Raw genomic sequence first — 27,603 nt, 5'->3', positions numbered from 1 at the left:
GACAATATTGTGCTTCATTAACCTTAACTGATCCCCAACCCAGGTCCTCAGGGCTCACTCTACTGCATGTTTCAGCCGTTTCCCCACTGAAGCCCAGTTGATTCAAATGACTGCTTTACCTCCTTGGCATGCCTTCAATTGCTGCAGAAGCCTGTTAATCACCCATTAATTTAAGCCAGATGTGTAGCGGCAGGGAAACACCGAAAACATGCAGGACAGTGGGCCCTGAGGACAAAGGTTGGGGACCACTGGTTTATGGTGTCAGTAAGTGAAGACAGGGAAAGCATAAAAGGTGTAAGTTATTTTATAAAAGCTAGTTTGTCCACACCAAGAAGCGACTGGTTTATTTCAGCCATGAACGAGTGAAGAAAAGCAGTTACAATGTTGCTTAGTCATAAACTTTGTCACAAAAGGCAAGTCTTCAGAACACACTTTTTTTTAGAAGAAGCGAGCAACAAATTTAGCAACTTTTTATAGTTTTTGGGGGGTTTTGGCCAGCAGCATATGCTTGCCTCATATTGTCTACATAATTAATTACCATTGATGGCAATAAGACTAGAAAAACATTATCAGGAATCCAACAGTTCCTACAAAGAAATTAGCTTCTGCTAAACTGAAAGCTTCATCAGGTCAAACACTTGCAAAAAACAATAACTGATAATGTGTCACAAAACTGATTGATACCTCTCTAAATTGTGACAAACATTTGTGTGTCTTCTGGAAAGGGTCAAACCAAAGGTGTCCAACTTCAATCCTCAAGGGTCAGTGTCATCTATGTTTAAGATGTGGTTTCTTAAACATATTAGCAGACCTGATTTGGGTGGGTTGAACTGACTTTGAACACCATTGTGATAGTTTGATCAGGCTCACCACGTCACGAAACACAACAGCTCGCAGTCTGTTGATGTCCACATCCTGCAGCAGCCGATCAGGGTCTTTGATTGGAGACAGGTTAGTAGGGCCAGCCTCCCCAGATGTCTAAAAGAGAAATTCATCATCACTCGCTTTGAAATTATTAAAAAAAAAAAAAAAAGAAGAAAAAAAAAGGGGGGGTTTTGGAAACATAAAAAGGCAGATGCGCAAGAACTAAAATCAAAACAAGAACCTCATTGAAAATTTTGAAAATGATCATGAAATATTTAACTAGCTGAAGTAACAGAATTTAGATTTGCAATATGTGAAATGTTTCATTATATCATACCTTGCAGGTCACAGCATTCTGCAAGATTTCCTGAGTCCTGTTGTTGTGCCTCTGTCTAAACTCCAGACAGTTCCTTACAGCCACACAGCAGACTGTACACAAAGGACACACCAAGCACACAAGCAGGGTCCTATTTCAGAATCAAATGAAAATTAAATGTTGATAACATGCATGACCTCTTTAAACCTAATCAGTTATCTCTGATGACTATTTGTTCCAGGCTGACGGCAAGGGGAGCAGGAGGAAAATCAGCAGCCAGACTGATTTCACACTAAAGCAGTGATGAGAAATTGTATGTTTGGAAAAAGGACACTGAAGTCTGAAGGCTATTTGGCGTCCCCTAACTGCAAGTTGGGGACGGCAACAATCAACCAAATGTGAACTTACAAATACACAAACCCACAGGCACAAACACAAGGATAAAGATGAGACTTTATACAGCCAAAAAAAACAGCTGACTCGAGAATGACTTAATTTCGAATGTAGCAATTATTTGTTTTTGTTTGAGTACAATTCACTATTGCTTGATTACATTCACTGAAAAACAGATATACAGAAAGACAGAGGAAACCTCAGATTCCCACATCTAACAGAAACACAAAAGGCATTTGTGGAGAGAACACGACTGCACTGCAGATCAGTCTCCCTGCTCTCTGGGAATTTAAAAATAAAAACCGCAAAGAAACCCTCTGCATTCTACAATTTACTACACAATTACCAAAGGATCCTTAAATTAATTAGCTCTGCTGATCAAACAGGGGATTTAAAGGGATTAGAGGAATTAATATTATGTGAAGCGAACACTATTGTATCTTCCAACTCAATTCAATTTCTGTTGTACATGCATGAATTAATAATACTGTAATTTTCCATCCCCTCCGTTGCACTGACATTCAGTCAGCAGGAAACCGTCTCAGGCAAACAGAACCTACCCAGTCGGAGGCACTGGCGCATCAAACCACCAGAAGACATGTTCTTCTCAGCCTCGATCTCGCTGAAGTTCAAGGAGCTCGAAAACACCAGAACGTCCACCATAACCATGAGACGAGACAAGAAAGTGATGGCCGTCTCTGAGGACATGCCCTGCGTCGCCTCAATGTTCTCCAACTCAGTCTTGAGTGATTAAACAAGAGAATTAAATGTAAAACATTTAGTTGACAGGTTTTCAATTGAACCAGTAGTCTTTAACAAAAGCAAGGATGTAAGTATGGAAATATTTAGTACTGAAATAGAGTGGCTCGTCAATGCATGTCATGGAAAATTAGGAACTACATAGTTCATTACCATGGTTATGGTGATAGATGGGCTCTCTGACAGAGCGGACAAAATATTCCAAACAAGACAAACCAGTGGGAATTTAAGAGGTTTTTCTAAAAGAAAACATCAATAGGGGGCAACATTAAAAGAAAGTATTTTAAATGGCATAAGTACTGACCTTGACAGTCTAGTTGAGTGCCAAAAAAGATAAAGAAAAAATATTATTAAAATCCATTTTGCCATAAAACTATTTGTGAAATGGGGATACAAGTCAAACAAAAATGACAAGGTTCTTGAAAGGTAAAAGTTATCGAAGTGAACAAGAGTATCTACAACGAACTCAAAATCAGGATGATCACAAAATGATCACAGAACAACTATCTGTGGACATGCTGGTGAATTTCAAAAGATTATCAAAACTTTAAAATCAGTAATTCAAAAGGTGAAACATATTTATTGCATAGTCTAATTACACAAAGAGTAATATATAGGATTTTCTTTTTATGAATTTTGATCATTCTGACAGCTGATAAAACCCCCAAGTTTAGTTTTTCAGAAAATTTCAGAAAGAGACATTTTTAATAAAAAAATAAAATAAAATAAAATAAAAAGTATAGTGGCATATCCCATAATGGAGAAGCTGACTTGACAGTTTTTCACCCTTCACAAGGAGGGTAAGCCACAGAAATTCATTGCTAAAGAAGTTGACCGCTCCCCAAGTGTTATATCCAGACATATTAATGGAAAGTATAGCAGAAGGATATAGATTGGTTGAAAAAGATGTACCAGCAACAGTGATAAGAGCAGCTTTGAGTAAATTGGAAAACAAGTTGATTTATAAGTTTGGAGCAGATTCCAGAGACAAGGACTTGAACTAATGTCAGCTCTTCAAAAGCCACAGCACAGAGAGATATCAGGATATGATTAAACTACTCCTGAACCAGAGACAACTAATAACCAATGAAGAGGCTTGCTTACGAGAAAAAGACTGGGCTGTTGCTCAGTGGTGGAAAAGTCATTTTTAAGCTGTAAGTAAAATTTGCATTACACTTTTAAATTCAAAGTCCCAAACATTTTGCATATGTCACTACGTGTAATCTGAATAAAAAACACATTTTGGATTGAAAAAGTACCACTGCATGCACATGCATATGTTATTGCTGTAAATGCAAGACAAATATAGAGCACAGCAGTTACATTTAAGATCCACTAGATGGCAATATTTCCTTTCCCTAGAGTGCGATACAGATGCACTTACGGAGGGAGAGGTGGCCGCAGAAAGAAGGGGCAAAATCCCTCCACAGGCGATGATTATGTTATCTACCATTTGGGAGATGAGATGGATGGTGTTGTGGACAAAAATGATGTTTTCATTGCTGTTAACAAAGTCCATGACAGATTTGGTGCAGTGGCTGCAGAGAGACATGGGGACAAAGTTATCGTCATGACAGTTCTTTTGGGGGGGGGGGTTTGCATATACAGTATTTAGTCTGAACCATTGTTATCCGATCAGCAATCGCTACGCAGAAACTCCCCTCCCTTTGATCATGTTTAAACTCCCTCTACAATTACTTCAGTTCACATAATACACTTAACACACCTTCTCCAGGCATGGACATCACTCTCCAGAGCAAATAGCAGGTCAGTGAGCAGTCGCTGGTGCATGGGTGACCATTTGAACTCTGGAATGCGGAACATTGTAGTGCGGGGACCAGGGCTGAACTGATGTCGCTGTTCCTCTGTTATGGGGACGGCCCTAAAGCCAAGGTCCGCCCGTATGTCCTTTTCCAGCTGAGAGACTGGGCGTCCATGCACACTCTGATGGGAGAGCAATTTATCACCAAAACAAATACAGCCTGGAAGGCACATGCAGTGTGATGCTTGTAGAATGTGGAGCATAGATGCTAATCCAATAGCTCTGATCATGACCATGATCGTAAAATAAAGAGAAATTGTCAGATCATTCACCATGAAAAACAAAAACTGACGGTTTAAAGTATTTAGTTATGTAACCTCTTTCTGCTCGCTGGTGCAAAAAAAGTATTTTATATGCTCAATGAGACTTCTAACATAAGATGAATGAGTCAGCAAGATGCAACATAAAAACAGTTTTAGAATCAGAAACAATGCATTCAACATAAGCAATTATGTAACCGGAACGAGAGAAAAATGGCCTTAAAAGTGAAAGCTGCGTGTTGCTCACCCACTGTCAGTGACCCAATCTAGAGAAAGAGTCTAACCTCTAAAAAAAAGAAAAGAAAAATAGCACAGAGGAGGTGGGGGAAAAAGAGCAAACCCCGAGCAACTGTTGTAGAATAACGTGTTGTCTCTTCCTCCCTTATATTGCCTCAGTTAACTATTCCAGCAACCCAGATTCCCGAGTCTCAAAGGGATGATGCCTTATGTGCACCAGGCCTTCCTGTCCCCATTACATCCACAGTGCAGCGAGAAAATGATCTCTGTGGCTCTGTTGATACAGAACAGTGCACTTGGGGCCAAACAGTAGCAACCTCCTTTTCACCTTCCTCTTCCTGGGCTGCTATGTTATTTTTTGTTTCCCTATGTTTAAGAAGTTGACTGTCTAATTTGATCATTTGTTGCAAATCTACAAAAAGTAAGGTAAAGGAGATATTAGCTATGTCTACATTTTCTTTTCGCAAACAATTACTTTCTAAACTAAGAAATGCCTTAAGATTTAGCTTTTCTGTGAATCACTAAACTGTGGTTGTAATACGTCTTTTTCTGAGAACTGTTTCACATCTGTGTTGCATAAACTTAACAAACCTTTGACACTTGTGGACAGACATTCCAGCCCAGTACAATTGGACTACATTCTACAAGTTTTCTGCATTTCTTGTTTTTTTTCCTTAGAAAAAAGAAAACTTACTTAGACTTGTTTGTCTGATCATGCGGCTCTCTTGTTGGGTTTTGGTATTGTCCGTCTTTAAAAACATTCTTTTCAAGTAGTTTAATGTGTTAAAAATGAATCTATAATCTCTGTAGGATCAATTGAACACAACCACATGAGAAACATCTTCTTAATTTGATGCCAGAGTCACCATTCTTCACCTCAGAAACTACCTATACACAAATAGGACTTGCTTTCATCAGTCTAATAAATGTTGCCTCATTTGCCCTGTGGCCTAAAACAGCCTCATAATTTACAAATGCACCGATCAAGATTCACAAATGCACAGAATGAGATCCAGAAATGCACAGGAGGATATCCACAAATACACAGAACAAGATTCACACTTGTATTTTTGATGAAAACACAAATATATCTTTACCATCTGCTTCTGGCCCGTGACTTGCCCTGCATTTGTGAGTGAATTTTGAGACTCCCCTGATGTCTCAATCCACAAATGATTTTTTTTTATTTTTTATAAATGGTCCACCTGATTGGCTGATCAACAACCAATCAAATAGCTTCCTTTTTTCAACCAATAATATGAACAGGCCCCAAAGTTTGTCGTTTTTTTCTTGGCCACTCTCTGCTTCGCGCTGTCACGGTTGCTAGGCCACATGCGTAACGCTGAAGTGGGGGCGGGGAAAGTAAGCTATGCGTTCTTGTCTGTACTTGTGTTCTCGCACTCGTGAAACGTCATCGACAGCGGCCCAAGTAATGTTCCAATTCAAAGTACACATCCAGACAAGAACGCTCAAAGTACCCGGATGTGTTCTTGCTCCGCCCATTTTATCAAGGATGTATCAAAGCATCCTTCTGCGGACTTGAGGCAGCAAGATATCCGACAATGCAATGCGCCACCAGCAGCAGTAAATAGAGAAGGTGTTATCGATCAACTGGTGGCTAAATCAACTGGTGGTGGCAGCTGGAAAAGACTGATGTTTCTGAGGGCGTGGCTTTTTAGGACCCCTTTCCCGAACCATGAAGTAAACAATGCGATAAGCTTAAAGAACTACAAATCTTTGCAAAAATATTATCCGATTCCGTAAAACAACCATTAAGATCTGGGAATAACTAATTAGAAAGACTTTATTGGTCTAATATGGTATGTTGCCTTTTTTTTTAGTTAATCTTCAAAACCATCAAAACATGTAAATTACTTAGAACTTGTCCTGACTTATGTGTTGCGTCAGAGGTTGAAACTCGTCAAAGGAAGATCGAAATAGATCTCGATGTGGCATGACCAGATCTCAGAGCAAAGATTAATCCCTGAAAGCCGACATAAATGTTAAAGAGCCTTGGGATTAAAAATAAAATGACACTTACTACGCACAGTAAGTGTCGCTAAACAATGCGACACTTACCATTTACCTTTTGCTTACCTGCAATGTAAGCAACTCGCATAACAAGTACTTGAGAGTCAATTCCAGTGTCTTTCTGATCAGTGCTGGTTGCAAAAAGCAGAAACTATTTACTTAGGTTTACATTGCGGCTATTGCTATGAGTTAGAATTAATTTATTCTGGTGAACCTGAACGTGAATGAGATTGTGTTATTCATTGATCTGGTTATGCTCAAATGCGGTGTTTTCGAAGCGCAATGAATGCTGTTCTTTAGAAAATTGTTTTGAAACATAATTTTCACATGCAAAATTAAACATATTTGCGTCAAATAGGATTTATAGTAAAGATTTGCAAACGGTTTTTTTCACGTAAGTGGCATTTTTCAACAGGCATCGACACAGCCACCTACAATTTGGAAACATCTGCGGTGCGCGTAGGTTTCAACCAGTTGATTTAGCCACCAGTTGATCTATAACACCGGAAGGGGATTTCTCCGGTTCAAAACAAAGCAAAATTGATCACGAGCACCCTAATGCCCTAAATAAGCTGGAACAGATGAGGCGTCTCGAAAAAAACACGCGTATATTTAGGATATGAGACGTAATATCTCGGTAAGAAAACGACTTATCTTGTAATTTTGAGGATTTATCAGGTGTCGAGGAGGAGATCCACATAACTATCTGGAGCTGCCGAGTTCATATTATACGACGAGCCAGAAGAAAGTTTTCAAAAGCCTGGAGCATACAGTTATTTAGTTTCATGTTGGGACAAGCATTTAGGATCAAAAGAAGCATTAAATGACTGTCGACTTGTTTCTGTCGGGTGAGTAGTGAATTGTGCTGTTTTAATTAATATATGATAGCGATGCTATCGCGACCAACGTACTAACCCATGCTATTTCTATGTGCTTGGATCTTCTGGTTAATCATTTATTTAGCTTCTGTGAACCCAAGTTCATGCTGGAGTTGTATGTTAATGTCGAGTCGTTGTAAAACGCTGGATTCAGGTGCGACGTAGGTCAACTATTCGATTCGATCTACAGACACGAACCATGTGGGTGAATTGTATGACAGGGTAGGTTATTTTAAATTATTTAGCTTTTTTTTTTTTTAGCATGAAAGTCCCGCTGAACAAACACATTTTCTGTCCGTCACTCGGCACTGAGCTAGCTGCTAACATTAGCACTCTGGGGACAACCAAGCTAGGGCATATATTATATATGAATGCTTGTCTTTCTAAGTAAATGTCCAATAAAATACCTGAAAATACAATTTAAACTATGCGATTGTTTACTGTTAAAAAGTGCTCCCTCCATCTGTATTGGGTGAAGTCGGTGCTTTGTCATCTGAAACGAGATTTAGGGTGGCCATGTTGGAGCGGTCCACCTCTTCATTCAGTTATATGTTTGGCATGCGCAATTAACTATCTCCGCATTTAATCGATCATAACACACATTTTTGTTACTGGAAATCTTATTCAAACAGCCATCAAAGCTACATCTACAAAGAACTGTATTTTTCTTTATTATTGTATTGATACATATTTAAATACGCGTAGTGGGGATAACAATAGAGTAGGAATAGAATATTCTGATATTGATGTATGATGAGCATTTTACAAAGCACACAGCCTTTCATAATTTTTTAAATAAATTTAGTAATACTAATACATATTTATATAATAAATAATGATTAATGACACAAATAAATAAGGATTAATACTGAATAATATATCTTTATATACATAAAAACATGTATAGACTAATATACATTACTCATTGGCCGTTTTCGAGCTGACAAGTTCTAGTTTAAGAGTGATTCAACAGCTGAGATTGAGTCCAAAATCCGATGCGAGACATTCATCCGTGCTGTACAGTGAATCCGTCTCTCCTTAATGACATTTCCCAATTCTTCCTCACATCTTGTCTTTAGGAAACCTTCAAAACAAAAACAGAAGATTTACTGTCAAAAGATTTACTTTTGACAGAGTGCAAGAATTATTTATAAATAATAGTCTTTACCACCGGTGTCAACTTTGCTCATGAATGTTATAACAAGTAATATAAGTTTTATAATGTATGTTACATTGTTTCATTTCTAATGTATGGGACTTTGTGTCAGATAATCTAAGTCAATGTTAGAAAATAATGATTTTATTTCTTTTTTCTTTTTTTTTAGATTTACAGATTCTCGGTTAGCCTTCATAGCAGGGGCTGAACCCCAGTATTACACTAAGCACTACAGCTAATATTAGCTGGTATCTTGCCAGTCGACATATATAAATTATAGTAATATTCTAATCACACAACATACACAATAATATGTCCATCTTACTTGTGAAATGTTGTCTGTCGAGCCCTCACATCAATAGGTCGTCGATCCGAACAACAATATCCCGCAGTGCTGAGGCTTCTTCTGCTGTTTTGGTTGAGCAAAGTAGGAGGGACGACCGCTCCAAGATAACCGCCATATTTCCTGCGCCGGAACAGCCAATGCAAGGTCTACTCTTATATTTTGTCAATGGAGAGCCTGACTAAAACTACCCGGATGTTGGACAACTTTTGGGTCTTATGTGTCTCTGCTTATTTCCAAGCCCAAATGAGCAACTTCATGTTTAAAAACAAGCCCAGAAAACCACAACCTGCGACTCATTAAGTTTACTAGCAACTTTAGAAAAAAAACAAGCCCAAAGTCACTTATAATAATCAGACTTGACAGAAACTCAAAATAGTTCCTGATTTTCCAGCAACAAAATGTGCATTTCCCTCCTCCCTCAATTGTTTGTTGATGATCAGCTGATAAATGTTGCGTAGAAATGGCGGTCACTCCCCAAGATGCGCAGAGGAAATAAAATTAAATTACTAAAGAAAATAGTAACGCACAATGATTTGGATAAGTAACTTTTATCTGGTTACTGGATTTGAAATAGTAACGCATTAGATTACTCTTTACTGAAAGAAGTGGTCAGATAAGACAATGTGACGAGGTAGCACAGATTGTCAGAACACGTGTAGGCCAATTACATCATAGCTCTGCATGTACTCCTGTGCTGATCTGTCATAATTTGTGTTGTGACTAGCGCTTTGTTGTGTAACTACTCTCGTTGATAAAATTCTACCTCATTCCACGTCAGTTCAAGAAGAAAAGGATCTGCGTTTAATACAGCATTAACGGCTCTGATAGATTTAATAAGAGGAGATCTCCGGGTTTTAGTGGATGACTACACAATTCCTGCGATTGAGGAATACATCAGTCCAATCCCGGAGGAAGATTGGGAGGATTTGGCATTGGGATATATATATGAGGGCATCAAAGAGAGGACCAAATATCTCTTGAGACATCTGACGGACGTCTTTTCAGGTGTGGTTTTGGACCTGGTTGAGAACCAGCAGTTCAAATATCGAGACTTCAAAGTCACATTTGAGAATATAGTTTCTCAGGCCTTTGCCAAGAGACCATTCAAGATGAGTGCACGGAGATTTCACCTCAAAGAAAGAAGTAGCTTTGTTACAAGGATTTTTTTATAAAGCATGTTATATTGATGGTGCCATCTCCCTCGGATGACGAGGACCCCATCGAGTTGCTCAAGGTGGGGTTAGGATTCAGTTCTTTGGTAAATTCTGTTATCACGTTTGTCCAGGAACTGGTAACAATGAGGCTTAAAATTCGAGGGAGAGAGAAAAGACACGATACGGCTTTTTGTAAAGTCATTGATGTGTCGAGGAAGCAGGGAGTCTAAGACATGTTGCTGTCTTAGCTACCTGAGAAAGACACAAGAACGCATTGTTGACCAAATCTGCCAACAACGAAGAGCCTTTCTGAGATAGACTCCTGCCCTGACCAAAAAGGTTTTCAGTGATATCACTAAAACCTTGGGCTCTTCTGCTGGAACAGAACAGCCCAAGAACATCTCCATGAAAGACGGTGTCTTTCATAGAGCACCATGACAATGTCATTTTGTCGTGTCTGGAAAGTCACCTGAAAAAGCACCAGAAAAAGAGGGGCACCTTTGTTACAAGGTTGCTTTTCTAGTGCTGGTAATACCACGAGACGCTATTTCACTAAATGAGGGCCAATAGTGTCTTGCCTCTCTGTGCCTCCATCGGTCCCGGCCTCATGACGCCTCTCTTTGCTTCCGTCGATTACGGTCCCTAGAAGCCTCCCCATGCCGCATCCGATTCCAGTGACAAGGTAACTGCTTCCATGGGCTTACCCGGAAATGGATGCGTCTCCCCTTTTTGTTCCTTCTCTGCTATATCGATTGTCTCCTGCACTCCAGCGAAGGACTCTTCTTCACTGACCAGTGAATCATTCTGCTTTTCAATATTTCCAGCAGAAATGTCTTGGTCAATGAGGACGTGTTCCTGTGACCAGGTTTTAAATGGTACCTGGTTGGACTCACTCTCAGGTGTTGGTCTGTCCCCTTTTTGATCCACTGTCTCCTGTGCTTTGGCAATTGATTCATTTTCAATCACCAGTGAAGCGTCCTGCTGATCGATATTTTCAGCAGACAACTTTAGCTCCTCAGGTGCATGCAGCTCCAACCAGTCTGCAAATGACACATTCTTCTTGCGCTTGGGGGACTTAGGTGACTGTAATTCCCTTTCGACAATGTTGTCGGATGCAACCTCTTCGACTCTAGGTTGGTTGGACTGCATGGTAATCTTTGTTTGTTTCAGGTTCTAAGATAAAATCACTTCTCTAGAAACTTAGTAAAGATTTCACGTTAAGTTTGATATAAATCTCCAAAAGAAATGTGCACCAAACAAAGTTGAATATCCTACTTTGAACTGCTAAGTAAATTCTGAAGAGAAACGTATCAACAACGGCTGCTAACAGATTGTGATGAAAGTAGATCGATGTGACGAGCTTATATAATCGCTGGTGATGTCAGAGTTTCATTTGATATTCAGAGCGGGCTTGTCTGATGTATTTTTTATTAACACGGCGGATGCGCGCGCAACCTGACTGCACAAAGAGTAGGTGGGCTTTTAAACCGTCACTGGTTGCCATGGTTACCCACCATTACCTTGTTATTTGAGAAGTACCTCGCTGCAGAATTCATAAGAAATTTATTTACAAATTTAAAAGAAAAAAATCATGCCTCAGCGCGTTCTCGAAGGGTCGACCAACCTACCTGTGTGGGAGGGGAGAGCGGCTGGCAGGAGGTGAGGGGCGCCTAATCAGTGCTGTTCCTCTGTTATTGATCATTTCATACACAAACAACTGTTGAGTACATAAAATACTGACTAGAAAAAAAAAATCCCCACATTGTTTTTCGTTTAAATTGTATTTTCAGATATCTTATTGGACAGTTACTTAGAAAGACAAGCATTCATATGTAAGGTAAGCTATATTTTTATGCCTAGCGTGGTTGTCCTCAAAGTGCTAATGTTAGCAGCTAGCTCAGTGCCAAGTCACGGACAGAAAATATGTTTATTCAGTGGGACTTTAATGCTAAAAAAATAAAAAAGCTAACTAAATTAAACATAACCTATCCAGCCATACAGCCGGCATGAGCTGTTACTATTCCCCCACATGCTTCATGTCTGGCCACGAACTATACTGGCCAGACACGAATACGGGGGTTTCTGTAGATCGGTGCGAATCGTTGACCTACATTGGACCTGAATCCAGGGTCCTAACAGCGACTCAACATTAACGTACATCTCCAGCATGAATTTTTTGTTTAGCTAAATAAATTTACCAAGAGATTCAAGCTCATAAACTAACATGGGTTAGTTTGTTGTTAGTGATAGCATCGTTATCATAGACTAATTACTTAAAAATGGCACAATTCACTACTCACTCTACAAAAACAAGTCGACAGCCATCTAATGCTGCTTTTGATCCTAAATTCTTGACCCAACTTGAAACTAAATGATTGTATTCTCCAGGCTTTTGAAAGCTTTCTTCTAGCTGATTGTATAATAAGAGGTCTGTAGCTCCAGGTAGTTAGTTATGTGGATCGCCTCAACACCGAGTAAATCCTCAAGACTGCCACGAAGCAAAATCAGATTTTAACTTTTGCATCGATTGCCTGTTTTATAATATAATATACTCACCATCAATTACAAAAAAAGTAACATTTTCACTTTTCTAAAAAATTCACCAACTGCACAATTCTTGTTTAGTATAAGAGAGAAAGAACGAAATCTCTTTTGAACAATAATATTTGTTGCTTAATCTATACAGATTAACAACAAGTAAACGTGTTTTCTGGTAACTAAATACTACAAAGTAAACATCTGATTTTTATCCATCCATCCATTTTCTATACACCCTTGGCCCTTAGTGGGGTCGGGAGGTGCCGGTGCCGATCTCCAGCTAACGTTCCAGGCGAGAGGCGGGGTTCACCCTGGACAGGTCGCCAGTCTGTCACAGGGCAACACAGAGACACACACTCACAACTAGGGGCAAAAGGGCTGCACAGTGGCGCAGTTGGTAGAGCTGTTGCCTTGCAGCAAGAAGGTTCTGGGTTCGATTCCCGGCCCCGGTCTTTCTGCATGGAGTTTGCATGTTCTCCCTGTGCATGCGTGGGTCTTCTCCGGGTACTCCGGTTTCCTCCCACAGTCCAAAAACATGACTGTCGGGTTAATTGGCCTCTCTAAATTGTCTCCCCCCCCACCCCCCCGATCCTTACCTGTGCAAAATTTACCAACTGTAAATTGTTATTAATTTGGTGTTAAGAGATGAGCGGGGTTTTTTTTCTGGTAACTGCCACAGAGTAGCAGTTATTCCTGGGAGGCTTACTGGAGAAACAATAATGGGTTTTACTTCCGGCGCCCACCGGAAGTAAGACCCAACAGTATTTCATTTTAATTTGTAGGGTTTTTTGCTAGTCTATATTCATGATAGAATTTACATCTCTCTTTTCGGTCATAATACAATATTTAGTAAAACTTGTTTACAGACACACCATCTGCTATCCGAGAGCTTCTCAGTACAGATTATCGTAATTGTGAGTTTAATCACGGGGAGCAACAGGAACACGATCGTTAAGTTTTGTAACAGAAAGGCCGTGAATTAGCAGCGCTGCTAGCAGCTCTTTTCTCTGAAGAACTGACAGTAAAAGCAGAGAAGCTGGTCAGAGATCTGTTCTGCAGGTTTGTGCCGACAGTATAAAACACCAGAACTACATAATATTAGCTTGGTGTGTTGTGAATTTTATTTTTCGTTTGAATTGAAAAAAAAAAATAAAGTTCATGATATGAATCTTTATCATTATGATTGGACCACTAAAATTTATAAGACAAAATAAAATATCTGGGATTATGTAGTAGATCACAACTAGAACCTCAAGGTTCTACGTTGCCGAGTGTCGCAGCGGAGAAATAACCTCAGTCGTTGGGCTCCAGAAGTAATAGGGAGAAATTCCCACTGGAACCGAACCGAATCACACATTAACCTGTTATAGAGAGCAACTTGCCTCTGGAAAGCGTCGTAAGATGCCCTTGTGGAGCTCGGGTAACTGTTGTGCTGTTTGTGGTTGTATTCTAATAAACAGACCACGTTTAGTTTGTGGCTGCAAGTGTTTTAAACATGCTCCCAAAACAAGAGCGGTAGTTTTCATTGACTACCCATAGATAAGCAAACAAAAAGAATTTGGCTAAAATTTCTAAACTTGAAGAGAGAACCTAAAATGCTTTATGTGTGCTCATTTCATTGTGTGGACAAAAAGCCAAAGGAAGAAAACCCGCATCTGCATCCGAAGCAACTCAGTCAGTGAAGTAGATACAAATGCTAGTGCGGGCAGCTACATATGCTAGTGCTACTTGAAGAAATGCGGCCATTTCTTCAAGTTGCCATCCCTCCCCGCAATAGCTGTAGGTTGCGGTAAACCAATATTGCGGTAAACCAATATTGCCACATTTAAGCTTTGATAGCTGGTGTTCCCACATATTTTATAGCCTAAAACCTCTGACGAAAGCTGGTAAGCCAGTTGCTAACATGTAAACAAATGGCGGTTCCAGTTTGCGGCAGAAGTCGTGCCCATAAATCATGTAGCACCTCATGGGGCTAGGAATAAGGTGGATAAATCATATTTGTACTTTTATGTCAAATGTCTGTTTTATAATCTATTTACCACCAATGACAAAAAAAAAAAAAAAAACTTTTCTGCAAAATTCACCAACTGCACAATTCTTGTGAGCTTTCACACTCATGAGCGTATACATGGACATGGTCTTTCTATGGAAAACAATGTCTTGGTGGATCACATTCTTTCACAGGATGCAGGAGTCGTTCTCACGATCTGATTTTATGCCTAAGTGATTCCTAAGGAAGAAAATATTTTCTTTTAAATTTTTTTAAATTATTATTATATTCAGGAATGTACACACCCCTGAACTACCAATCAAAACTTTCTATATTTCCAAGGGAAAAGAAGGAGGGAGAGAGCACGGTGCGTAGCATATTTTGGCAGATTGTTCAGCCTTGTGTAAATAAAAAAAAAAAAAAGCACTTCTTGTTTCTGAAAATCGTGACTTTAGTGAATTATTACATTGCTATAATTTATTATTTAAGGACAAGGACTTTATAACAAAGCCTTGCAGCAAGGGGGTTCTAGGTTCGATTCCCGGCCCCGGTCTTTCTGGATGGAGTTTGCATGTTCTCCCTGTGCATGCGTGGGTTTTCTCCAGGTACTCCGGCTTCCTCCCACAGTCCAAAGACATGACTGTCAGGTTAATTGGCCTCTCCAAATTGCCCCTAGGTGTGAGTGTGTGTGTGCATGGTTGTGTGTCTCTGTGTTGTCCTGCGACAGACTGGCGACCTGTCCAGGGTGTATCCCGCCTCTCGCCCGGAACGTTAGCTGGAGATGGGCAGCTTGAAAAGACGCTAGCCTGGCTCTATTAGCATGCAGAATTGGTAGCACAGCTTTCTCACTAAAATCGCTAGCTAGTGTTGATAGTTGCACAAATAAATTGCTTAACATTAATAATCATAACATGGGGATAAATGGCTAAATATGTTAAGATTCCACTTACCGCTCCTCTGTCGCTGCCAGAAGCCAGGCTGAGGTCTAAACTGTCTGTGCTCTGACATGGCTACAGCGGTGTTGGAATGGGTTAATGTGATTGGTTGAAACATAAGGTACCCCCCAAGGTGGGGTCCGTTCATGTGATTGGCTGAAACAAGGAAGCTATCTGATTGGTTGCTGATGATCCAATCAGCTAAAACATTTATTAAAAAACGACATTTGTGGATTGAGAAATCAGGGGAGTCTCAAAATTCATCACACACAACCCCCTCATTGCCAGATGCACTTAAGCTCTATTCCCGCTTGGAGCATCCTAACACCTCCCTCAGCACCACCTCCTGGTGACACGCCTCTCTGTGTGACCTGTAAGGCTGCTGGCCCTGACAATATCCCAGGGCGGGTTCTGAGGGACTGTGCACATCAACTGTCTGAGACATCTTCAACACCTCACCGTTACTGGCACTTGTCCTTTCCAGCTTAAAGACCACCACTATTGTCCCTGTCTCCAAGAGCTCCACAATGACAGGCCTCAATGACGACCGACCGATAGCCTTAACATCAGTAGTCTCCACTAATATTTAAATATGCTGACCCATGTATTAATCCAATTTAAAAATACTTCTAAAAGATTAATTTCCTCATAAATGTAGCTATGATAGTTGTTTGAATAAGGTTTCTAGTAAAAAAGCGTGAAATTCTGTTTAGGATTTAGCGATTTATAATTAATAAAATGCGATTAACACTTAATTGTGCCTCAAATGTACAACGCTGAGTGGAATGGGTGACCACTCCACACCAAAACTCTATTTGAAAATCATATGTAGAAATTGCATTACCCTGATTTTTATCTGAACGTTATGTGGCTGTTGTAGTTTTTTCTTTCTTTAAACAAGAATGTATGTTCATCTAAGGAAAAGTAGAAGTTATGAGTCAGAGTTTTATTTTTTCAGTTCAGTTTATGAAGTGGGTCTATCATAATTTCAGTACCAAACACCTTTCTGATCACAAAGAAACAGTTTGACTTTCTGTAGTGTTCTTTAGTTTTACCTTAATTAACAGGACAGGAGACCAACGGGACTCACTATGAAGCCCTGAAGGCCAGCCCGGAGACCAACGGGACTCACCATGAAGCCCTGGAAGAAGGTCGGGAGAACGACAGGACTTGCTACGAAGCCCTGGAGGTCAGCCTGGAGACCGACAGGACTTGCTATGAAGCCCTGGAAGAAGGTCGGGAGAACGACAGGACTTGCTACGAAGCCCTGGAGGTCAGCCTGGAGACCGACAGGACTTGCTATGAAGCCCTGGAAGCAGGCCGGGAGACCGACAGGACTTGCTGTTAGCCCGGAGACCAAAAGGACTCGCTGTGAACCCTAGAGGTCAGACTGAAGACCAACAGGACTCGCTACCAAGTCACAAAAGCAGGCCGGGAGACCAACAGGACTCGCTATGAACCCTAGAGGTCAGCCTGGAGACCAACAGGACTCGCTATCAAGCCACGGAAGCAGGCTGGGAGACCAACAGGACTCGCTACACAGCCCCTGGAGGTTCACTTCTTTATTGCGAAGTAACATCTTTCAACCCAATACCTTAGAGTGCCTGTTTGATACATTTTCAGAAGTGTATTGCAGAAGCCTCCGATCACACGTCTGAATGGATGTGGCTTCTTCTGTGGCTGGTCTGAAACCGACCAGCTGTCTTTGTGGGTTTCCTCATCAGATGGCTGCTGGTTTTGCTGTTCCACTAATTCCCTCAGCCTTTTGTTCAGCTGTTCCATGTCAAGCTCCAAGTTGGTGTTTTCCTCCTCCAAGAGGTAGTTTTCCCCCTCCAAGATGAAGTTTTCCTGCTGCAGGACGGTGTTTTTCTCCTCCAGGGTGGCGTTTTCCTCCTTCAGCGTTGTGTTTTCTTTCTCCAAGACGGTGGTTTTCTTATACAGAACCTTCCTTTCCTGCCTCAGGTTGGAGACTTTCTCGGCATATACTTTGTTTTCCCCCTCCACGATGAAGTTTTCCTGCTGCAGGGCAGTGTTTTTCTCCTCCAGGGCGGTGTTTTTCTTCTCCAGAGCCTTGCTTTCCTGCCTCAGGTCGGAGTTTTCCTTGACATTAACTGTGTTTTCACTCTCCAAGAGGTAGTTTACCTGCTCCAGGGTGGTGTTTTTCTCCTCCAGAGTGTTGGTTTTCAGCGTCAGGTTGATGTTCTCCTGCTCCAGAGCCCTGAATTTCTGCTTCAGGGCGGCGATTTCCTTGTCATAGTCAGTGTTTTTCTTCTCAATGGCAGAGTTCATCTTCTCCAGTGTGGCGTTATCCTCTTCTAAAGTCATGTTCATGTCAACCAGCTTTTTAAATTCTTCATCTTTCTCCCGAACAAGCTTGTCTTTTTCAAATGCTGCTTGTTCCAAGTTTATAACTTCAATTTTTAACTCCTCATTTGCTTTCATCAGTGAATGACTCTCAAAGGACATCCTGCCGACTTCTTCCAAGATGTCATGGAGCTTCTGTCTCTCCCTTACTAAGATCTGTCGTGCTCTTTCTTCCTCGGAATCAGAAGTCGAAGTCTTACTACTCTGACTCATCGTTTTCAGTCTCTTGTTAGGACACAATCCTTCTACTTGCTCTCCCGGTTCTGCAATGGTTATGACGGTAGAATTCAAAGCTATGTCCGAATTCAGGGTCTGCATCCTTCGAAGGACTGGTCTACGAAGGACAGGTCCTTCGAAGGCCGGGAATAAACTAAGACCGGAAGAAAAATATCTGTGGATTCGGACAGGTCTAGCCTTCACCAACTGTCCCCGCCCCCACCTCAGCGTAACTTATGTTGCCTAGCAACCGTGACAGCGTGAAGCAAAGAGCGGAGGGAAAAAAAACGGAAAGTTTGTTTTTCAGTCATGTATTACTGATTTCTATATTATTCTTCACTTTTTATAGTAAAGGATGTTCCATAGTAAAATGAAAATCTCTTAGTTTGATTCTAAGATGTTCAAATGTGTACTGCACTTTTCTACAAGGAACACAAATTATTCATTTACAAATATAATACTCTCCACATCGCAGATAGGACATTACGGTTAAATAAACCTATTATGTTTGAAGGCTTAATTGTAATTAATCAATCAAACTGATGTGCTCTGCTTTGAAATACTTTATAAATCAAACATTTTTCAACCAGACCTGTCTGAATAATATCGGTATTTAACTCCCACTCATTGGGGAAAGCTAGCGGGAGTTTTTATAACAATGTGCCAGGAGTTAAGCGTTTTCTCTCGGTGTACCGAACCTGGAGCACCCTGACAGCTGGCGGGGAGCTGGCTGTTAACGCAGCAGTAGCAGACAGGTCTGAAAATGTCAGAGCAATATTGCAATTAGGTGATGTATTAATGAACCAAGCAGATATTTGAGATTTACACACTTACATTCTCACCTAAAAACATTGTACCAAATCACGTTGTGTCATTTAAAGTTTTATATAGCTAAATAATTTGTCGCTATTCACCGCCATTGACGCTCTGCCTGAATGCCCAGTGGAACCCGCAATGAATTATGGGATATCGTGGGCCATGAAGGATACACCGGACCCATCCTTCAAATCTGCATAACTTCTGGAAAGCCCTTAAGGTAATCCTTCCAACTGCAGGCTTTGTGGAGTATAACAATCAATTAACCAATCAATTTTAATAAAATTACAATGTTCTTTAACATCTTGAATGACCCATTTTACTCGTATTTTCAAAACTATATAGACAATCACTATGGATTCGGAAAACGTTTGTTTTTGTTCATAGCATGAATGATCTCGAACTCCACACAGCTATCATATTAAATATCCCCTTTCAATTAAGTATTGAATTAGAATGAATCAGCATCATTATTGTTGGGTCTGTTTTTTTGTGGGAGAAGGGGGATGGGGGAGTCTGCCCCTATTAGTATGTTATTTGCAATGGTTGGTAATGTTCAGCTTCTATCATTTTTGAACAAATCTGTATATTAAATGTTTTTTGTGTGATTAAATGCAGGACAAGACTAACCTGTGTTGTGGCTGTTGTCTGAATCTTTTTCATCTCCTTGTCTTTGCCATCATCTGACCTTGCAGTCTCAGAGGCGTTGCTCCTCGTCTCCATTGCACCATTCGTCTTATCAGCCAGCAATTCCCCTTCAAATTCTGTTGCACCATCAGAGGTCTGTGGGATTTTGGAAAAGCCTTCAGTTTCTGAGTTTATGTTTTCAAGTACTTTTTTGAGTTCAAACTCCTCCTTTACCAAGATGCTGGGTAAGGAGCTGCCTGTCATGTGAGCCAGAAGGCCAATTTCATCCCTGGATCCAGTGTGATCGGGAAGGTCTGAACTCGGCAGGACCAGAGGCTCAGCTAGGCTGAGATCCGGTAGGAGATTGTCCTCAATACTGCCCCTCACCTTGCCAAACAGGAAATTGTTATTGTGAGGGATGTCGTCCTTCTCATCATCCAGTGTAATGAGAGGGGCAGCATTCTGGTCATTCATGCTGCCCTTTGGCATCAACATACTGCTGACATTATTGTCGAGCTTCCTTACAGCGGCACAGTAAACATTATCCAACAGAGACTCCACCTCAACCAGAGGCCCGTTCTCAGATACTCCCACTGTCTCAGAAGACAGCTCTGTGTCATCCATCTTCACCTCTGTAGCTTCCACCTTTTCAGCTTTGATGTCCACAAGAAGGTCATGAACTGCAACTCTGACCCCATCTAATGTATTCTCAGATCCCCCGAAGTCTCCCTCAGGCCCCTTCCCTTCAGTCAGCAAGTTGCGCGAATCGGAACTCTCATAGTCTGCATCGCTGTCGGGAGTTTGGGAATGATCATCAATTTCTCCGATCTCAATCACACCTTTGATGTTTGAGGTCTGAGCAGAGAGACCACAGATGGTGCTGACCAAACCCTTCTTCCCTTTCTTTATGTTCTCCTCCTCCTGACGTTGGTACTCTTCATACATCTTTGCTAAATATTCTTTGTGCGCCTCATACGTCACCTGTAGAGAAAATTTTACGAAATACATATAGGATATGCTGTAATCCTCTGAATATTATTTAAATGATTGGCAGGTTACTTAAAAGGTCTGCCTGCCTCAGCAGCAGAGGTCAGTGTTTCTCTCTTTTGTGCTGCACTCACCTTAGAGTGGGCTATAGAGAGAGTGTCCACCCACACACGCCATCCTCCCCATTCATACTTGATGGCATGATAAAGCAGAATACGGAATATGTTGTACATCATCTCAGTCATTTTCTGTTCTTCTGAGTTTTTGGGGTTAATGTAGCCGAGAGAAAACATCCAGTCTTGCCATACAGAGCACTGCAACAGACACCTGTAAAATTCAAACAGTGAAAACAAATCTGCTTCATGTAAACTGGATAAAACATTGACAAGTTTATGCCTAGTAAATATTAGATGATACTTTATTAAAGAGCCTTCTGCCATTTGACATGCCAACAAACTTGTCAGCTTCTGTATGTTAGAATCGTCTTGCCTTAACCAGATATTAGTCTATTTAAGTTAAATAGTTTAACTTAGCCCTATAAACTCCACGGCTTCAACATCCTAGTACAAGGTTTTGTGAGGTTGAAGTGTAATTCTTCATTTCCTTCAGTAACTGAACATTATTTGGCATTTTAAATGAACAAAATAGGCTTCATAATGAAATTTGTTCATTTGAATTTTGTTTCAGTCTATTCCTTTGAATCTATTCCCTTTTTAAAGCTTTTGTTGACACCTCAGTAGTTAGAAACATTGGATATATTTATTAGATAAATTAGTTTGACAACCAATTAAATAACTAGTACCAAAAACAAAAATATGTCTTGTCGTATTTCCCCTTCATAAATGTCATGACTACGGATACTTCCTTCTCTTACAGGGTAATTATATATAGGTTTTGTGGATTCTCTGCCTTCTCCCCTGGATTCATTCATTGATCTGTCAGATATTTAATAAAGCAAGTGAGAAAAATGTGGTCTAAGTCTACTTGCCGTCTGTTGTCTCGACTGCTGCTGAAGAGTTTGATCATATCTGAAAGGAAGAGCCGCCGAACCTCCATCAGTTCTGTGCCGTGGGCGGAGCTCTTCAGTAAATTTGCTACAACCTTGAGAATCACTGAAATACATTTACAAAAAATAAAATAAAAAATACACACTTTGTTAATTCCAGCAATCAATTACTGTGGAAGGCAGAGCAACTTGACATCAAGCAGGCTTACTTGGATTCTGAATCTTGACAGTGGAGTCAGGCTCAGGGTGAGGTTTGTGAACTACCTGTGTGCACACCTGCTCTGTCAAAATCTGGGTTGAGGAGCAGTGAAAAGATTTCCATCATACTCACACGGTTCATAATAATTGAGCATTTATGGGGAAAAACAAACAATGCAGTTACCTCATAAAGGGCGTTGTAAGTTGTAACAGACACAGTGTTGGTGTGCAGCATAAGCCTCTCGCCCAGAAGAGTAAAAAGGCTGTGTGTGTGCATGATTTCCACCTTCCTTCTGTTAATACACACACACACACACGTACACACACGCAGAACGGTGAAGTGGTGTGTTTGGAACTTCCTAAGCCACTCAAATCAGTGAGTGCCATCAGCTTGCCTCCCTATGCTCATCCACAGGGAGCCAGGCTCTAGAGACAAGTGTCAGGAAAACCGCCTGCTGTCATAAATTGGGTGAATTTTGTCAGAGGTGTGTATAGGATAAAGAAGTTAGCCTGTCACCAGGAGTGGCTCAAGATACCGAGGCATACTACAGGTGAATAGGTTCAACAGTGACAAACTGAATAAGAAATGCTGTCAGCCAGAGCTTCTTTGTTCGACTTTTTTTTTTTTTCCCTTTCACGTTGTAAAGCTTGGAAATTGGGCACTTAGAAAAAGAGCACCTTTTCTTTCAGCTGCATAAATATGGAAATTTGAAATGAGAGCAGACTGATGATGTATTGCCTACTGAACAGTAAAGCACAAATGTTAAAAGAATGAAGAGAAACAGACGAGCTTTGCTTTCATGAGACTATAGAAAATGTCAAGATTTTTCCGACGGAATATATTTCCACTGAACTGAATGAAGGTAATTTAGTTACAAACCACTGAAGACTTTGTTCCAAAATTTAATGTAAAAAAATAGTTTGTATTAATTCCAATGTCTGTATTTGCAGAGGAGAGAGAAAGACAGACTAATCTGACCAAAATTTTAAACTATGTAACTTTTGCTCTTTACATGGCTTCCAAAACCAAGTGGTATACAGATACAAACGGTATGTTTTGACTTAAGCAAGAACAAACACTGATCACTGCTACCCAAACAGTGTGTTTTACACATTTGTCTGCAAAAGCAACCTGGAAATAAAATACTGTGGGAAAGAGCTGAGATTTACAAGGCTTTATTTCTGCCGGCAGTAGCATAACTTGGCCTTATGCCTAACCTTATTTCCCATTCGGCATTACCACTCCCTGGCACTCCACCGCTGTGAGCATAGCATCACCATTTATCCTCTCTGCTCACCCTGCAACCTGCATTTAAAACTGTAAGCTGTCCATCCAAAAGAGTTTCTTATTATCTGTCTTGACATGATGTTCTAACACTTTAGTTTGTTTTTTTTCTTTCTTAACTCCATCTTGGGCCTCTTCCTATCATACTGAGAAAAGGCATGGTGCAAAGACTTCACTTCAGGAGACAAACAGGTTCAACTCATGTCCACAAATAAATACTCAAATCATTCTAAAAGAATCCACTTATGCACTTTCAAAATTAACTATATGCATCCAAGTCATAGTACAGTAAATTCAAGTTGAGTTTATAATGCCGGTTGAAATAACAGATTTTAGTTTGACTCTTTGACTTGCTCCTTTTAAGCAAATATGTCGGCTGAATGTTGCAGTCGTTGAGTGCAAGAGTCATACTTTTTTTTTTTTTTCAAAATTAGAACTCATTTTTTTCCACCTTATTTATATTGTTCAGTGCTACAATCACTGAGCTTGTGAAAATATCAATAAAAAAATTTGTAGAAATTAGGTAGCTACCCACTGCTGCCATGTTCTGCAATAAGGAAACCGTAAACATGTAGAGATTCTTTAAAGGTTGCTGTGGTATTGTCAGATGAAAATCTATTTTATCTACAAAATTTGATATCAGTTGTGGAATAAGCAATTAAATAAAAACCCCAGGTTTGAGATTTGATCTAAAAGTTGCAATACAAAACTAAAGCAAGAAAAAACTTATTGTGGCAAAAAAAATGTAGATAAGTAAACCTCAAGATTAGATATTCAAAGAAAGTGTAATAAACAACTGGCCTGGGAGGAATCAATAATCCTGAATGAAAGATCATTGCTGCTCCTCCTCCTCGTTAGCCACTATTTTGTAGGATCTGAAGCTATTCAGAAAAGTGGAGCACCCCAATTCACAAAACTGGCCTCATGTCAGATTTTCACTGGACTTTTTCTCGCCGAATAAAATTTTAAGGTCAAACTTTATGATGCACAACTTTCTAATCTACCCCTGCATACATTGTGATGAAAGCAAGGTTACAAACACTACCGTACACCAGTTTCAATTCATTAAAATTATTTATCATTGCTGATCTCAATCATAGCAAATGGAATTGGTTACTTACTTGTGTCCCAAGTGCTTCAGAAAATATCCAAGTACTTTGAGGGATTGCACACGAATATTTTCACTCTTAGAGGCCAAGAGCTTGTAGACTACCCTGGAATAGAAACACGATGCAAATTAGCCAAGAAGCATGGTCTTCAGAGAATTAACTGTAGTCCCATTGATGAAGAGGCACTTCACTGGCTGGCTGACAGCCTCTTTCTTTTGGAACAAATTTGCATATGTAGAGGTCTGGATAAAATCAGTAATCTTTTCGTTTGAAGAAACCAAAGTCATTTTAACGTATCTGCAACTTCACAGCTGACATGAGGCAAATGTGATCATTTAATATTGCAATCCCATTGTTTTATGTACTTTTATATCCTGCTGATTTTTTAAAAATTATTATTCATTTATCGAACAGACATTAATGCAATGAGGTATGTTAATTTTTGTCAGGAAATCACCATTTGTGCCATAATCGTATGTTCTGCACGCTCTTTACCGTATTCCATTTCTCTGGTCAAAAGCAGGGATCATGGAAGCTGGATGCTCAGACATGAGAGCTACCACCAACTGCAACACATCATGCAGGTTTTCATCCTGCAGGCACACCATTATAGAAACACAGAAGAGACAGAAACAGGAGGGTTTTTTTTTTATGTAAATGCATCGTCCATCTCTCTTGGAATTGTGAATTTGCCCACAAAATATTCCAGTATAAATGCAGAGCTGCAGAAGCAACATAAGCAGCTAAGTCAATTTCTTAAGCTTCCTCAGATGCTTCCAGTTCAGTTGGAAGATAGAATCCTAATTGTCACCAGTCAGATAATGAACCAAACTCCAAAATATCTTGCTTGCACTTCACCATCTGGTACTCGGGAAAGATCTCTACCTCATGGCTTTAGCTCCAGAGGTAGGTTGCAGCTTTCATGTTCTGGGCAGGCAAATGCTTTCTTAATCCCCTTATCATTAGAGGTCCTTGGGATTAAGAAACACCCTAATCTGTAGAGGTCCAGAAAAATAAGGGAATTGCAGTATTATAAGTAGTTGCAGACTCCTTACCCCCACATCAGCTAATGGAGAATAGTTGGACTTGTGCATTGCAGACAAAAATTGAGTTGCTAGTTAAAACAAACTGCTGATAGAAGAAAAATTCTGAGGAGGATTTGTGACAATGCAGCGAAGGGCAGGACAGTGGCATAAAATCGCTGAGTGAATTCCCTTAGAGGATAGAAAGAGACGTGTACCTCCTGCATTGTTAGCAAATAGTTGAGGATGCTCTGCAATTCATCCTCCTTCACACCTCGATCCTGAAAGAAAACAAAATAATAACACATTGAATCATTCAGAAGGGGAAGAAAGCATAAAAGACATGTACACTAATAATCTGACACAAGCGTTTCAGGTGCTGATTATTTTCTTTGTTCAGGCGGTTTTTTTTTTTAGAAAGAAACTTTCCATGTCGTGAATTCTCACTAAGATCTGACTAGGTTTTCCAGCTGTTATATTATTCTCCAGTGAAACGGAGAATGAAATGTTTTTGAAATGTATTGTAGTGGAACAAATATCCAAACAGATTGTTTATGCTGGAACAATCTGTTTGGATGCTAGTAATTATGTCGGCCCAAACGCCAGCAGACACTTTTAAGGGTCCAGTTTTTAACAATTCTGGACCGTTGCCTTTGGATTGACTCATAAGACTGCGCTGTATAGCTTGTGCATACAATTTTGTTGAGTGACTTTACTAAGACATTCACAATGAGAGAGATAATGTAGCTTCGAGGGCTGGCTGTCTGTCATGTGACCGATCCTATCCTGCTAGCTGGACTCCAGTGAGCACAGGCAGCTCTTGTGTAACCGAGGCAGTTGTGTTTAACACTATTACATTTTAGAAAAAGCAACTTTTCTTGTAAGTTCTGTCTGCACACAATTAACTGCAGTCACATTAAAATCAGCATGCCAACAGTAGAATGCCACTTAACGAGATATGGGTGGAAACATATTAAGATGTAGTTTATTGAAAACTGAGCTGTATGGGTTGATTCAAAAATAGCCTTAAAAACAAATGAAGCTACTGATTTAGCCTTATTTTTAAATTACATAAATCTTTTGGGACAAAAAAAACTCCTGTTAGAGTCAATATATGCCAAAACAGTACAAAGAGCAAAAACCTCACGTCGTACTGGAACCAGACATATATTGTATTTTTACTTAATATTTAATTTTAAGATATACATAAAATGATCCCCTTCTCAGCACAGCTAACTTCATAAGGAGCACAACAGTAGACCATTTCAAAGGATAAAGGCAGAATCTCTAGATTTTCTCAGTGCAGTCGTGTAGGGAATCTGATGTATGAAGACAGGTGGGATATACCTTCAGAATGAGTTGTTTGAGGAAGAGAAGCATGAACGCCCGCAGAGAGATTACCTCTTTCTGGGTTGGCCTCGGCCCATCTGTGGTTTAAAAAAAAAAAAAAAAAATGAAGCAAGGATAAAAAAGAAAAGCAGATATCATCTTTCTTCTGCTGTCAATTTTTAAGTCTTGTTTCTGAGTTGTCTTTGAGCATGTGAGAGAATTGACACACTATGAACGCTCTAAAACCTTGGGTGTATAAGCTTAAGTTTTAACCGATTTCAACAGCAACATAGCAGTTTTTTTTTTTTTTGGATAAAAGAGAGGAATTTTGAGATTTGCAGTGAATACAATAAGCTGGAAAGGAAAGGTCATCTGGAATATTCCTTCCAAATGTATCCATCATTTCCTGCTGCGTCTAAACTCAGTCTCCCAAGTAACCTTGGCCGCAACATGGGGTCCAGGCTGCCAGTGTAAGGTCACCTTATTCACACATGGCCATCAAACCGGACAACAACACATTATAACAGCACTGGATTCCTCTGATAACTTCAAATCACTTTGGCATTCTGACGATGACCTCATATTGTAATTTATTTCTCATCTCTTCATAAAATATCCACCAAAATTAACAATATCTGATACATTTTGTTACCAGGAGTATACACCTTGTAAACATTAAGAGGAATATCAGGATACATTGATTTATCGCCATGTCACAGATCTGTTTTGCACAGGAATCTTTTTTTTTTTTTTATATCAGATTTTATTCAAAATTCCCTGGTTTTTGAAAGCCCAGCCTGTTTTTATGTACACAGAGTTAATAAGCTGCAGCTACAGCCAGATCAATAAAACCCAAGAGTATTCATTAGGACACAGCAGAAATCACAATACATATATAGAATGCGCTGACCTTGTTGTGCTAGCAGAACTCCTGCTGTTACACTAAAGGTTTGTCAAAGTTTCAG

The 27,603-nt window shown here is 40.0% G+C and overlaps 2 protein-coding genes across 7 annotated transcripts in view; both read right to left on the bottom strand.

The window, feature by feature from the left end:
• Positions 1-27,603, bottom strand: part of nbeab (neurobeachin b) — a 220,153-nt gene that overhangs the window by 118,354 nt on the left and 74,196 nt on the right. For 3 of the 6 annotated variants that reach the window (XM_081614411.1, XM_008426293.3, XM_008426301.3), the window contains exons 14-27: positions 26,657-26,736; positions 25,528-25,590; positions 24,783-24,880; positions 24,300-24,392; positions 22,078-22,186; positions 21,905-21,986; positions 21,678-21,801; positions 20,824-21,016; positions 19,706-20,683; positions 4,059-4,276; positions 3,717-3,870; positions 2,134-2,314; positions 1,202-1,293; positions 871-978 (exon numbers count right to left, since the gene is read on the bottom strand). In XM_081614411.1, coding sequence (XP_081470537.1) covers positions 871-978; positions 1,202-1,293; positions 2,134-2,314; positions 3,717-3,870; positions 4,059-4,276; positions 19,706-20,683; positions 20,824-21,016; positions 21,678-21,801; positions 21,905-21,986; positions 22,078-22,186; positions 24,300-24,392; positions 24,783-24,880; positions 25,528-25,590; positions 26,657-26,736 — 2,573 coding nt within the window. Of the gene's footprint in view, positions 1-870; positions 979-1,201; positions 1,294-2,133; positions 2,315-3,716; positions 3,871-4,058; positions 4,277-5,748; positions 6,495-15,694; positions 15,717-19,705; positions 20,684-20,823; positions 21,017-21,677; positions 21,802-21,904; positions 21,987-22,077; positions 22,187-24,299; positions 24,393-24,782; positions 24,881-25,527; positions 25,591-26,656; positions 26,737-27,603 lie in introns of those variants that run through there. The other 3 variants (XM_081614410.1, XM_081614413.1, XM_081614412.1) reach the window with 3 other exon arrangements.
• On the bottom strand, positions 17,170-18,225 carry LOC145554520 (uncharacterized). The gene has a single exon (XM_081614426.1). It carries the CDS (start codon positions 18,143-18,145, stop codon positions 17,234-17,236), a length of 912 nt encoding a protein of 303 aa, XP_081470552.1. The 5' UTR covers positions 18,146-18,225; the 3' UTR covers positions 17,170-17,233.

The sequence above is a fragment of the Poecilia reticulata genome, chromosome 13 (genome assembly GCF_904066995.2).
Source record: "Poecilia reticulata chromosome 13, P_reticulata-male-v2, whole genome shotgun sequence".
NCBI classification, from domain to species: domain Eukaryota; kingdom Metazoa; phylum Chordata; class Actinopteri; order Cyprinodontiformes; family Poeciliidae; genus Poecilia; species Poecilia reticulata.
The sequence above is the reverse complement of the archived record's forward strand: the minus strand, read 5'-3'. Positions and strand labels throughout refer to the sequence as shown.

Bases quoted from the DNA above. Each gene is read 5' to 3' on its own strand.
- LOC145554520 (XM_081614426.1), bottom strand. From the start codon at position 18,145: ATGTCCTTTGAGAGTCATTCACTGATGAAAGCAAATGAGGAGTTAAAA.